This window comes from Diplotaxodon limnothrissa, linkage group LG17, assembly GCF_057381915.1.
Source record: "Diplotaxodon limnothrissa isolate DT_005_m linkage group LG17, D_limnothrissa_male_GT1.1, whole genome shotgun sequence".
Lineage (NCBI taxonomy): Eukaryota > Metazoa > Chordata > Actinopteri > Cichliformes > Cichlidae > Diplotaxodon > Diplotaxodon limnothrissa.
The window spans coordinates 25,756,020-25,771,178 of NC_140612.1; the positions used below are offsets into that span (position 1 = coordinate 25,756,020).

Below are 15,159 nucleotides of genomic sequence, written 5' to 3' on the forward strand. Positions count from 1 at the left end.
TTTAAAAACTGACTAACAGCATTTTGACCAACAGTATTTTCAACCTTTTGACACCTCTACCTTGAAATGCAAACTCCTGTTTTGTCTTCATTGCAAAGATTCAACAAGGTGCTGGAAACATTGCTCAGCGATTTTGTTCCATATTGACGTGATAGCATCACGCCGTTGCAGATAAAGATTTATCGGCTGCGCATCCAGGGTGAGAATCTCCAATTGCGTCACATCCATCACATCTATTGGATTGAGATCTGGTGAGTGTGGAGGCCGTTTGAGTACAATGAACTCATTTATTCAGTGTTTAGTTGGTACCACAGGGCCCAAATTGTGCTAAATATGCCCCACACCATTCTCCACCACCACCAGCAGCCTGAATCATTGATAGAAGGGAAGATACTTGAATACTTTTGTTGTATTTGAGTTACTGTTGCTTTCCTGTCAGCTTGAAGCAGTCTGGCTATTCTCCCCTGACCTTTGGCATCAACAAGGCATTTTGTCCCAGAGAACTGCTGCTTACTGGATTTTTCTCGTTCCCTCTTTTGGACTGTTTTCCGTAAACCTGAGGGGTGATTTTGTGGGAAAATCCCAGTAGCTCGGCAGTTCATGAACTGCTCAGATCAAAAACAACCATGTCACTTTCAAACTCACTTAAATCACTTTTTGTCTCTATTCTGATGCTCTGTTTGGACTGCAGCAGGTGGCTTAGAGCATGCCTAAGCACACCAAGTTGTTGCCATGACTGGCTGATTAGATGTTTTCATTAATGAGCACCTAACAAAGTAGCCAGTCAGTGTATATCAGGTCAAAGAAGAATCTTAGACCTTTCCAAACAAACAAATTAATAAAATGTTCGTAATTTATATCAATGAGATAACTCTGGTCTACAGCTAGTTGCCTGTCCATCTGCACATTTTGTCTGTGGTCAAATATACGTGTAAACTTGAAGTTAAAGAAAATGGTTTGAAAAAAAGGATGTAAAATATGTTAGTTGTTCCCATCCCGTGTAAACACAAACTTGTTTGCCTTTTATGTGTGTGCTCTCTCAATAGATAAAGAAATGAAATGTCATAAATGTGAATCTGTTAGACAGTCTTTTAGCAGATGAGACTAACAGCGACGCTTTGGTTTTATTCTTGGAAAACTGGCACTCGTGTGTCATTGCTTGATGACCCACACACTCTTAATGAGGGCCATTATCAAAGGATGTAGTTTGCTGATTTCAGGCAGCTTTGGCCAAATGAAATGAAATGATGAGAATGAAATCACTGGGTAAAGTGATTAAAAGACAGCTCCCGAGTCATTAGTTACAGCTTTCAGTAATTATATATTATGATTTTATTGCTGAGCCAAATTTCCAACACAGTTCTTACCTTAGCCGTGGCCCTGGCCTGATACTCTGGACAGCCATTCACTGTAATTGTTTCGTGCATATACTGGTACACCTGAAAGAAATGAAGACAGAGATGCACGTGGTTGAAATCTGAATCCACCAACTTGCACATGAGCTCAAACTCTTCTTTTCATAGTCAAATAATGGTTTCCTTCCACAGAAGGCTGTGCACACTTGCATGTGTACAATAGCAAACTCTCAGGAAGCACATGGCATAGACTGATCCCTAATCTATGAGCAGTAATATTGCTCCTAGTATTTCAAAGTAACCCTCAAGTGATAGGGCCTCGCTCAAGCCTTTGTATTTAATAACATCTTGTAACAGAAAATCCTATTACGATCCGGCACGATGACTTTCTGCAAACACGCTGGTGTTATCAGCAGCTAGACAGATAAGGGAGAGAGAATTTTGCGTTGATGCAGACAGAGAAGAATTTCTGTTACTGTAGAAAAAGTCAGATGTTCTTTTTTCGTTAATGTATATTAAAGGGGAGACTCTGGACTCTACCAGAGTAGGTCTGCATGATTCACGATTCAAAATAACCCCAAGTTCATCCATCCTTTTAGCTCCCAATCCCCTCTCTTTAAGCAAGTTTTCTTCCTGTCCCTTATTAACAGAGAGTTTGAACAACAAATGGGTGGGAATTCTGTGCACCTGGCCAGACCGGTTTTCCTGAGATGACCATATTAGGAATATCCCCTCTCACTGACCTAAAAGGTAGATCAGAACTGTCTGAAACAGAGGCTCTGTCTGAAAACTGTCTAAAGCCTGAGCTTTGGGGTTACAGGGATTACTTACTCTGTCTCCTTTAAACTTTCATGTTGACAAACGAGGCATATTGTGGTGTTACAGACAGCATAAAAAGTCAACAGAACAAGAAGTAACAGATTCTGCCGGGACTGAGCCGGTGCTAAAACACGGGTTAGTGAGCATGTCCATCTGGGTAAAAAAAAAGTTTTCTATTTGCTGAAGCAGACAGAATAAGTGCAGACAGCTGACCTTTCCTGTTTAGATGTGGCTTTTAAGAAAACCTTACAAGCAGACTTGTTCGGAGACTATAAAAGAGGAGACCATGGCCAATGTTGACTCGTGGGTAACATGCGGTAACTGAAGATATACTAGAGGAGTACCAATTCACACACTAAAACAAACAGCCTGATCTAATTTGTGTATGTTTTGCAGCTATAGAGTAGTCAGAAATCTGACCCAGTGCTACTGTCACATAATAAGAAATATAATCCAAGGATATGTTACATGTAAACTAATTCAGCTGTGTATGCTCATATTAACGATGGGCATAGTTTCTAATGATGATGAGATCGGGATATGTTGAAGTAAAGCTCAGACTTCAGTCTGCTCTAAATCCTTGATTTTAGGGAGTTTTTCTTCTCTCGGATCTAAGCAGCGCACCATTGTGCTGCCCCTGCTAGAGTCTACGAATAAAAATATGGACCTCAAAATAAAGGTCATAAAATAATGACTGAAATCTTTTTGGCTGATGACAAACAGTCCCATTTTTCTGCCTGCAATGTTGCTCACTGCCTCCTACTTTTTTCTTTACATTAAAGAGAACGTCTGAACCAGACATACCCATTACCTGCACAGAGAGAAATCAGGAGTTTAACATCAGTCAAGTTTGTGTGCATTGTTTGTAAGATATTTTTCAGAAAGCAGCAACTTGCCAGTGCACTTTCCAAACATTGCCTTGAGGTGTGACTGCCACCCCGTAACACAAGGCCTGCTTTTGCAAATGACTCGATTAAATACCGTAATGGCAGCATTGATTTCAGTGGAAAGATTCTCTAACTATCATCTAGCTGTTTTAATCTCACATTTATGGCATCTGCAATTAACTCAACGAATAAGTGACTGCGTTTTAATGGAACTGACGAATGTTTCTCAGCAGAAAAACAACAGCTTCTCAATGCAAAGCAGACTTGGAATGAATGTGTATGCTATGTTGGATATTATGGCTCAGAAATAAAATAATGATTCCACTTCCTGGATGACGTCACATCTCTCATTGCAGCAGAGCAGCTTGTTGGAGGCGAATGTGGCAGGCAGCTCTGACGTATCCCTGCAAAAACATTACAAGGGCCTTGCTTTTCTGTATCGTCAAAAGGGTGTATACTCATAGGATGCAAACCTTCAGATATTTGTATGTAGAGATCTCAAGAGCATGGAAAAAAATATCCCTGAGCTCCTGTCGGCTTGTTTGCTCATGGATCTCAAAGACCAAATGACTAGCTTTTGAGGGTGCACTTCAGAGCGCAACATGTTTTTGTAGATTCATGGTGCCGCTGATGCATTTTGATAAGAGGAGCCTGCAGTCCCCCCCCACACACACACCACTCCCAAATGACACCTTTTCCTGATCTTTTTGAGGCTTAGCACAGCTTTATAAATGCCACAAAAGGTTTTTCTTGCCTCTATCTTACTACACAGTAGCTTCATTTCTCTCTTTTATCCCTTTGTTAGAAAAACACTACAGCAAGTCCTAATTACAGCTATTTATTCAGTCCATAACAGTCTCTAATGCTCTCTCTTAGCACCTATAAGACAAGAAGTCTGTAGGAAAAATGGCCTTTATCTGTCTGTGAAAGTAAAGCATTTTGGTCCTTAAAACATGGTCTCTGTTATGTAAATGTTTAGTATTTAGTATTCAAACACGACGTTACAGATAGCACTGCAATGCGTATGAAATACTTGGCATATTCTGAGAAGGCGGCACAGCAGTGAGCCGAAAAATAATGATACCCAGAAAATAAAAAACTCTCAGGTTTCTCTCAGTATATATCGCTGATGCATCAAAATGGCCAAGGTGAGCATAAGGGTGGCCAACATCTCACTTTTGGATCCCCTGATCCTCAACAATGGATAAAAAACAAACAAACAGTGAACTATTTCACAGATAAAGTCTCAGAAGGGTTGACTAAAATAATGCACTTAAAAAGTATTTTTAAAGTGCTTATTGTAAATTCATGAGTGTAATATAGTTTAATTGTTATGTGTAATTAAATGTGAAGAAACAGCTTCCATGAATATATGATCCATTTATCTGTGTATTGTGTTGACAAGATATGAAGATTGAAGATGAAGTAGGGTTGTGCTGCGCTTTCATGTAATACCAGTTTATACCACAAGAGAACGCAGTAAAGTATTTACCCTTGTAATTCATTAAGCACTATTTCTGCTTAGAATTGTAGCCTGACAAAAGGCAAAGCCTCTTAAGAAAACGAGGTAAATGTCAGCACACACAAAGAAGAATAAAATCACAGAAAACAATCAAAAACAGAAGGCAAGAGTGGAAAAACGCACGCCACGCCCTCTGGTAATCCTGCCCCCTGGTGGTGTGGTGAAAGCTTTAGTTAAATTACTCAGGGCAGTGTTTCCCAACCTTTTGGAGCCACGGCACATATTTCACACTAGAAAAATCACACGGCACACCATCAAACAAAAATGTCACAAAAAGCGTACTGATAATTTTTCCCCAGTCTGTATTTTTTCTAGGACCCAGGTCAGATTGACTACTTTTTCTTTTCAAATATTTATCCATTGCTATTACGGGCTTCGTTGTCTCACTCACAGCATGACTATGATGTAATTTCTTCTGCGTCTTCTACTGTTTTACTGGCGGTTGGCAACCCATTTAATTAGAGCAGGTAGTTGTACCGCCCTCTAGGGGAGGATAATGTAATTGTTCTGCCCGTTACTCACGCCGGTCGCTTAGGGTATTAATCAGGTGGAGCCAATAATCTTCCACGCCACACCTATGTGGGCCGGCAGAGTGGATGGGAAACACTGACTCAGAGGACAATTGCAAAATACTAGTTTGGAAAAATGTCAAAATCAACTTAACACGGACCAGTGCTCAAAGATACGCAGACGTAGATGCCAAGAACTGGTTTGAAACACACATCCAAGTAATGAGGAGCAGCAACTGGATTCAACTTTTCTTTTGGCCAATATAAGGGTAATGTCCACTTTTCTTTGGAAAAACCTAAGAGTTTGTTTTAGTTAAATACGTCACTTTGCTCACCCACTAGTCATTTACAGGCAAAACACCTATAATATCTATCGACAGTATAAAAGATAGACACCAAGGTGCCATTTTGAAGCCTCGAAAAGTGTTTTTCCTCTTTTCTGACTCCTACGTAACTAAAATTTACAAAATGGACTTAATGTTTTATCCAATATGACTCGAAATCATGTCCATCTTTCACTGTTACTTCTACTGCTTAATGTTCATAGCAATACCACATACGGTGTGCCAAAGTAACTGCAACTCTGGGAACTTCAGATACAACACTTCTGGTGTGAGGAAAGAGAAGAAGAGTGCTGAATTATTTAGCCTGTGCTGTAATTTGGGAAAATAAGTGGATGGATATCAGCTGAAGATTTAAATTAAATAAGGACGACCATTTGCATAATTTCTTTTTTGGAACAGTGGAACATTGAGTGTCCACTCTGACTGAACAGATAATTTAAAAAAAGCCTTCTGAACTGGCTGATGGTTCGATTATTTCCTAGTTCCTCCCTTGCTGTTTCACGAGTTGAGCAGCAGAGCTCATGCAGGGCATCTTGACCCTAAATGTTTTATTTTCTTATAAACAATGACTAATATATCCATACCACAAGCAGCAAGGCGTTGCAGTGGTTAGCCCAATTGTTACATGGTCAATATCTTTCCATGAGGAGTCTGCATGCCCTCCCTGTGTCTGTGTGGATTTCCTCCAGGTACTCAGACTTCTTCCTCCAGTCTAAAGACAAGCTTGTTGACTTTGAACTATATAAGCCCATTCCCAAGTTCACTGATTTTTCTATAAAAAAATATTAATATATAATATGTCCTGGCTTATTTATTCGTCATATTTAAATAACAGTGCTCTGAAGATCCACAGTTGATATCTCCCTTCATATTTAACCTGATTGGTTGCAGTGCCCTGCAGAGAGCCAAAAATGGGACTAACAGCTTTGTGCTTTTGAATGTCAGCCTCCTCTTGTGGTGGGTGCACTTTGCTCTAAAAAGGCCAGCTTTCCTGCAGGCATCTTGTCAATTCCCCTTTCCTTTAACCAAATGTCTTCACTGTCCTTCCAACAACATCAATACAGCCACTCCATCCTCCCCTACATGGCTCCCTTCTGCTTAGTTTGCCACACATTCCTGGTTTTAATGGTGAAGTAGACACAAACACATTCTTTCTAAAAGAATACCAGCATCACAAAGCCCATCTCGGAAGGGATGCCTACAGGGAATATTGATGCAGTGCTTCTTAGGAACACGGCTTCTTGTTTTGTCTAGTGAGAGATGGAGAGGGTGGACGGGGGGTGGGGAAAAAGGAGGTCTTAGTCTGGTTAATGTAGTTTTGTTAAGGATGAAAACCATTATAGTTAGCGTCTCAGTGGTGCAAACCATGACACCGAGGGAAAATATAGAGCTCGAACAGACTGACTTAATGTACCTTTCATCCTTTAACTTAATGTGATGTGGGAGTCGGAGGCATTGTGACGGAATCAACACAAATCCCAGTCAATTATGCTGACTGAAAATCTCTGCTGAAGTGGAAAATCAACTGCAATTTCAAAGCTGATGAAAAACGTGGCCGCTCTGAGCCTGCTTATTGCACTTCCTGTATTGGTCACGTGGCTCCGTCTAACCCAATATCCCGCACATCACTCCCTTCCATCATTTCCAGCTGGTTAGCTCTTCCAGTCATCTCATCTTGTGTCCTTCCTTTCCCATTTGCAAGGCTGATTGACCCGGACAACTCATTCAGGGTGTTGCAGTGAAACTAATGCTGCGACACAAGACTCTCCCCCACACCATCGATGAACGTGGCGAGGGGAAGACAACCAGCTCATCAAACTCTGTCTCGTTGTCATTTATCTCTAACACTGCTGAACTGGCTCTTTTCCCTGCCGTCCATTCTTCATATTGACAGTTACCTTGTCATCCACTAACAAGGCTGATTCATGTTTTGCAAATTCTCTTGACGCAGACATATAGTAGGAAGTCAGGTTTATACTCCATAGACAAGATTAGTGTCCCCTCCCCTGTCTCTGAAATGAACCAACTCAAATATGTGTGTAAGAAAAGGAATCATATCATAGATTACAGGATAAAGTTTGTACTGGAAAGAAAGGTCATCTGTGATAATGAAATCCCACAAGGTGAGCGTGATCAAAATGTACAAGGCGAGGGTTGAGCTATTTTAACCTGGTGAGTGAAAATGAATTAGAATATGATTACAGAGAGGAATTTTTAAACAGCTCCAAAGTGAAAAAGTGATCTAGTTAAAAACCAATTCTGAGTATATTTTCCTTTGGATTAAAAAGCAGTGGGTTTTTCTTAGAATTACAAAGATATTTTTTCCCTTTTAGGCAGCAGTGAGTTGAAATTACTGCCATTATAGCGTAAAAAGCTACTTCCCGAGATTTCACAATCACTTTAGATAGGTATTCCATGACAATGAGCATTTGTTGTCTGCATTATGGTATCATTTTGTGGCTGAAAGTACTGATTTATTTCTTCCTCTGTAATATTCAGACATCTGAGATATTAGAGATAAAAATCAAGAAGCAAAGAAAGACAAGAAATAGACAAATAAATTAAAGCAGTGGGGATTTTGTATTTTTTTTTTCAGGTTTGCTTTTAATGTTTCAGTTAACGGTAATCAGTGTTGGTCAAGTTACTTGAAAAAAGTAATCAGTAACTAATTACTGATTACTTTCCCCAAAAGGTAATCCCGTTACTTTACTGATTACTTATTTTCAAAAGTAATTAATTACTTAGTGACTTTTTAAAAACACGATTTACAACCTGAATAGGTAACAAAGCGATAGATCTTTCAGCCCAATTCTACTTTTTCTACATAATCCATCATACAAAATGTAATCAAATGGACAAGTCTCTTTTTAAAACTTGTTTTATTAGTTTTAACCTTTTAACTTTATGCATCAAGCAAAAATTTAATTATATGCAACATTCTCTGACTTGAAGAAATTAGTTTAACATTTAAACCTTTTTTCTACACATTCCAGCACATAAAATAAAATATTTTTTGTGTTTACACTCACTCTTTCAAATAGATGCAAGTAAAACACAGCAGGAAATAAATAAAGTCAAAGACTCAGCGGTCCTGTTGCTCTATTTTCACCTGTAAAGCAGGAGTGGGGTAGGCGGAGGTTTGCCCTGGTGCAGGTGTGCCGCAGCGGTCAGTGGAAGAATCTGCGAGTTTCTCAGTGAATTTCCAATTATGTGGTTCGGTGCTTGCTGGGAAGTTTATGGGTTTTTTTCCACTGTAAAAAGAAGTTTTCTTCCCATGTGAGCAACGGACGCTAATGTTTTTGTCACTTTTTATGGAATCAAACTGACACTGACAGAGGCGAGGCTGCTGGACACTGGCGCCACCAGGCCCTCTGACCACCACCAGTAGGCAACGGTTGAAGTGTCTTGCCCAAGGACACAGGAGTTAAGTGTCATGATAGTAGCAGGGCCTGTTACAGAGGGTTACAGGGCCTACATTCTTCCTTTATGTACAAGCTACCGGTTCAAATAATTATAAAAAAAACATTTTTCAATACCTATTGACAGACTGAAATAAAGGCAGGCTGTGTGTGAGAAGAAGACATCACCAGACAGAAAAAATGAACCCTGTGGCTGTAGCTGCTTTCTCTTGTCACAAACAAACATATCAAAAAAAGCGTTAGTATTTCAGACCATTAAATCCAGCCTAACTGCTACTTTCCCACTGAGATTCCCTTTCACTCAGAGATTGTCTCTGCTAACTGCTCCTGATGCAAACAGAGCATCAGAGGACACAGCTGTTGAGAGCTGTGATATTCCACTACATGACCTCATTTAATGCGCCGCATAATAATGGTAATAATCTACAGTATGCAACAACCACCACTTATAAATGGTCCTCCAGCTGGCTCAGCACTACAGAGAGATGCTGTTGTAGTGCGTCGGTTTTCCAAATGTGTCATTGACTATAAGCCACAGTCGTCCTCGCTGCAGCCCACTAATCCCACAGCATCTCTGATGGTTTCCCTGGTGACTGTGTTTAGCCAGCTCTTTGTGGGTGAAGTGCTTCGCATCTTTGGCTCTTGGCAAACAGCAACTACTGCTGCTGCCGCGCTCTTTTTTTTATGAGGTTTTTGAGAATCACTGTCATTGCACTCCAGTGACTGGCACTGGGATCAGTCAGCTGGTTGCCAGACGGGCAGTTGGTGCCAGGACGTGCCAGGCTTCCTCAAGCTGGCCAGAGCAGAGCAGAACAGAAGACTATTCCCCATCCCTTCTGTTGCATGTTTTCATGGGTTTTACGTAACATTTGATCAGAATTAATTTCTGATCATTGGTGTCATTGCTGGTGTTGGCGAACTTTCTACTTTTCTATTTGTCTAGACAAAAGCTGAAAAATTAATGATCTCCAGCATTCACTGATTAAACTGCGACTATAAAGGGCGTTCAAATTGGATGTCTTGTCAAATATCACATTTTATCATCCTCTACAGACTCTGCATGACACTCCTTTTTGATGTGTTTCCTTGATCTAAAAGGGACCTTTCGTGCTTTACCTTATTTTCTGTCACACATATATGCATATAGTGCAGTACAAAAGTCTTCAGCCTCCCCTAATTTCTTTATATTTTGTTATATAAAATGGGAAAAGTGGCAGTGATTTATCAAAACATGTGCAAACATAGATGGATATGTGGTATGTAAGGCAAATACAAAGTTTGTACAAGTCTAACGAGCCAATATTCAGTATGACTCCCTTTAGTCTTCAACACAACCTGAACTGTCTTAGCCAGGTGTTCTTGTCATATCTTGAATTCATCTTCAGGAACAGCTCCTCTGGGTTCTTGAAGGACATTCTTTGGAAGTCTTTTCTACATGATCCCACACTACAAAAATGTTCAGTCCAGGCTCTGGGGAAGCCAGGCAATGACTGATAGTTTCCCATTGTGTGTTTTTCTATCCAGGTATGTTTTTATTGCGTTGGCAGTGTGTTTGGGATCATAATTCCATCAGTTTTTCCAAGATCCCCAACACCACTGACTGAAATACAGCCCCACAACATGACTGAGCCTCCACCATGTTGCACTCACTGCTGACTCTGTCCTGATCTCCTCTGTCTATAATGACATCAATCCGAATCAGACATTTCAAAAAACGCGTTCACACTGATTTTTTCAGTCCAGTTCTTTGGCATACCTCAGCCTTTTCTCCCCGTTTCTCTTCTTTCCTGGTAGCCGCTGAGACCATTTCTGACAGTAGAAGGACAAATTGAAGGGCTAGATGCATCTTTCAGGCCATGCATCAGGCACGACTTTCAGATACTGTTCATCTGCTGTAGATAAAAACTTTAAAAGTGCTTCAGAAAGCCTGAACAACTATAGCTCCAGGGCGTTTTAAAAAATAGAACAAAGCCAGCGTTCTTGTAAGCTAAATATAAAGAACTGGTAGGTGTCTCACAGTGTTTGCACAGTACATTCTATCAACACGTGTAGACACTTAGCCATCAGAGTGCTGTAACCACTTTGATCTAGACAGTTTTTTCTACTCTTAGATCAGTATGATGTCAGTAAGGCTAAATATCATGGTCATCTCATGCACACAGCTCTGGATGTTAGCACAGAAGCCCCACCCAAGTGATCCTGAAACATTCAGCTTACGAAGCACAGCCATTCAGAAGAAAGCTGCTTTACCTACAGGTGGTTACAGAAAGTGGATGGGACAACTGTAAGAGTCTGAAAATATGAGGCATCTTTGACAAAAGTTATGTTATATTTAAAAAAATTGATTAAATAAATTATGTATGTTATAATACATCGGACCAGCTTTTTTTTTTTTTTTTTTTTTTTTAAATCAATCACAGTACCCTAATGGCAGTTAATGCATGAAATGGCATTTAATTATGCTCTGTTAAAGTAAAAGAAATGGTGAGATCCTGTTAAATACAGAAGTGTCATACTCATCGTTTTCTTCATCTTTTAAACAAATGACAAAATATTTTATGCAATTATTTATCTTCAGATTTTAAGACCTTCTTTATTATTTTGTTTACCCCATATATACGTCTAAGTAACAAGTACAAGCTGAGAAAGTAAGTTTTATAAAGTGCGAATTACAGCAGCTGGCTTACAATTCCCCATATCACTGATTTTCCAAAACATATTATGGTTATTTTTTGCCCTGCAGCAGTAAAATCTTATTGCATGTCTACTTAATTTACAACACAATTCTCTTCAGAAAATACAGCGGCGCTCTTCCCAACATACTGATGAAGTCCGCTAATTGTCTTTCATTCCAGAACAAATTACATGTTCACTTTGTTCACAATTAACTTGCAGCACAGAGGACATTCTGTCATCTGCTTCCCTGCTCTTCAAACTGCTGTTTACTTAACAAATCCATGTCACTGGGTAGTGCTAAAGTATATCACAACAGACAGAACACTAAACACACAAGATCTGTTGTTATCAGCCTGTGCAGCCGCGCCACGTAGAGCGAACGCTCTTGTTTGCTTCTTACCCCCGCCGTCTTGATGAATGATCTCAAGATGACGGATCAGTGGGTGGTTGTTTTGCGTGCATGAGAATGAAAGCATTTTAACAAGAGGAGAAAAACAAGAACTTCAGTTTCACGATTCACATTTTACTTCATCCCCGTAAAATACGATTGAAACCAATCCCTAACAGGGATTCGCTTAATTAAAATTCAGTTTAACGAGCTTATCAAACCTTAGACTTAATGAAATGCTCATGATGTTTTCTGGCCCTGTGAACATTTAAATGTGTGTGTGTGTGTGTGTGTGTGTGTGTGTGTGTGTGTGTGTGTGTGTGTGTGTGGGGGGGGGGGGTTATGCAGTCAAAAACCCACTGTGCCTCTGACTTCTGCTGTTCAGCTCTAGCTGTAATAAGGCAGCGCGATAAGCTCTGACATTTTCATTATGCTGCAGTCATTTGTTGATTGATGCAGCTCAGCAATGCCTTAAAGTTACACTCTCTGATTTTCTTGTTGTTGCTCCAGGCTTACTGTGGGCTTTGGGTTTGAGTTTCAAGGCACTTACAGTGACCTGACAGCACAGTTTGGCACCACTGCATTATATAAAACTATCAGGTAATGTTACTTCTCACCTTCGGCCAAGATATGAAATATGTTGAGCGAAAAGCTGTTTAGAGATTTGGATGTCAAGTCAGGTGTCAAATTCATTTGAAAAACACAAGGTGACTATCTGCTGTTTTTATTTCCTTGGGTCTGATGGAGCTTACAGGACTCAGAATCAGTACTCTTGCTACTATCAAGCCTTTCAAGCACCACAGATAATAATACACTTAAAGTTATAAGTAACCACATCAAGATAATCTTCAAAGTAAGCCAACAAATCGCAGTGGCATTTCTTTTAAATGAACTACTTAGGGCCCAAGTGACAGAATTTCTAAGACCACTCCTCCTACCGAAATTTAGTGATTTCAAAATCCGATATTTCAGTATTTTCCAATATCGATATCTTTTTCTTTCAAATGCAAAATACATAAACATTGTTGGCAACAGCTGGAAGAAAAACTCCATAACCTTTTGTTTTGTAAAGTTATTTGTTTACTCTTATACTCTCTGCCTGACTTTGCTCACATTAGCTGGCCGTGCTTTACCAAAACGGAAGTTGCAGTGCCCTCAGGTGGGCAAACTATGCAATGTCAACAGTAGAAACATATGAATGGTGTCTCTTCTTTACTTTTTAAATTTTCATTTAAACTTTCATTATCATCAATCATCAATAAATACCAATAGTGGTCCTGTCTGACTGTCTGTTACACAGCAGAAAATGTCAGCAAATATATACCAGATGTTTGATACTGATTGATATTAAATAAACTGGCAAGTGTGCCTGCGTTTAACGCAAATTTTGAAAAAGAGAAATAGATGGTGTTGTATGCAAGTTTTTGCATTCTTGAAAAAAAATGACAGTTTTACTGAAGACGTCCTCTAAGCTTTCATTTTGAGCCAAATTAAACCAGGAATTCGACATCCTTTATACCCCTAACCCATAGAAAAATTACTCAGTACGTAAACATGAATTGTTGAATTATTAGGCTGAATGTCAGTCTTTGTAATAGTATTGAGAATATTTTTTTTTTTTAAAGGTAGCTCTTTTTAAAACGTTATCCAAGAAACCAACATCCACAGACACATGATGGATGGTGGGGTATAACCAGACAACCTATTTTTAATATATTTATTTATCCCCTTTATGTATATCTAAAAGTGAATTACATTCCTGTCTCATTGTGGTTTAGATGTTGAGATTATTCGTATGGGTCTCTGCACTGCTGGTATTCCTAACAATGCCCATGTGCCCTTTCAAGAAAAGCTACATAATGCTTGTCTTTGGTGCTTCAAGCTCTTATGGGTCATTAGCCCTGTGGAATAAGAAATGGAGTTAGATGGATAAAGCCATTGCAAAAGTCACGCCTGAGTTCAGCTTATTGTTCCCACATTTTATCTTTTTGTATTGTTTTGTTTTAAATTACAAAAACATATTATGCACAAATTCTACTAAAGGTCCAGTACAGAAGACAGATGGGAAAGGTCATGACAAAGGAGCCCCACACAAGAAAAACAATCTAAATTCTTGTTGGTGTTCACAGAGCAGCAGTGACTCACCTCTCTGATGGCTGTGCAGAACTCACTCTGAAGGACTTTCTTCAGAGATTGGAGCTTGTGACCGGGAACATCGCCTGACTCCTGCAGCTTCTCCAGCAGCTCAATAGCCCTGGCAACATCTGGGAAGCGAGAGAGAGAGAATGGGTGTGAGTAAATATGTATATGTGTGTGGGTACTCATGCCAAGGGGACAGAGGAAGAGGAAAAAAAGAAGCCCCGTTCAATTACATTAACAGCACTGCTGTGACAAAGGCGCTAGAGCAAATCAATGGGCAGGATAATGGAAATAGACTCAGTCAAGACCAGCAGTTGCAAGGACGATAGAACAGCAATCCCATCCATGGATCGTTTGCATTGGCTTATCTCTGAGCATGAGAATAAAGGAGCGGGGTGACAAGTCAAGGACTCATTTGTTCAAAGGTAACACTTCCTGGAAAGAGTAGGCATTACAAAGCGTTTACACTAAACCGTAAGCCTTAAGGTAGAGGCCGTGACTCTGGGGTCTTCTGAGCTCTTTTCTCTTAATTAGCTTCTGCTGAACAAGTTCCACAGCCTGGATGATTAATTTTTTACCCTCTGAAACTGGCAGGCCAAATAGACTCACAAAGGTAGAAAGGGTGATTTGGTACTCAATCACTGGACTTAGATTGTTTTGTCAATATCATGTTTTATTCATGCCTAAGACCTGTGACCACACAAGAGGGGGTGACGGCAATAACATTTCAGTTCATACAATTCAAGTTCCCCCTCTGCTCTAGTTTCAACCCAAAGGGGACACAGGCTATTTTTTGCAAGTACCCCATAATAAGGCATTTAAGTAACGATTATATTCATTGTCTACTAATTACTGATTATTTAATTCATTCTTTAAGCCAATCAGGTCACATCTTTAAACTAGTAGTACTCTTAACTCCCCAAAATATGTTAAAACTTCAGAAGGATAAAACAATAAAAAGTATTCATAATTTCAGTATAGCACGTAATGAATACATGTTTTATTACATTTAGCTTCTGAACACCACAAAAGTTTGTTTTGTAAATACTATCAAATATTTTTTTCAGACGCATTTAATTATTTATCATGTAGAGCCGAATT

At 39.6% G+C, this 15,159-nt stretch overlaps 1 protein-coding gene across 1 annotated transcript in view; it reads right to left on the reverse strand.

Annotated features, from left to right (window-relative positions):
- lin7a (lin-7 homolog A (C. elegans)) overlaps positions 1 to 15,159 on the reverse strand; it is a 46,874-nt gene that overhangs the window by 12,941 nt on the left and 18,774 nt on the right. Inside the window, exons 2-3 of the mRNA XM_085375886.1 lie at positions 14,065 to 14,183; positions 1,368 to 1,439 (exon numbers count right to left, since the gene is read on the reverse strand). Of these exons, the coding sequence (XP_085232012.1) occupies positions 1,368 to 1,439; positions 14,065 to 14,183 (191 nt within the window). The remainder of the gene's footprint in view (positions 1 to 1,367; positions 1,440 to 14,064; positions 14,184 to 15,159) is intronic.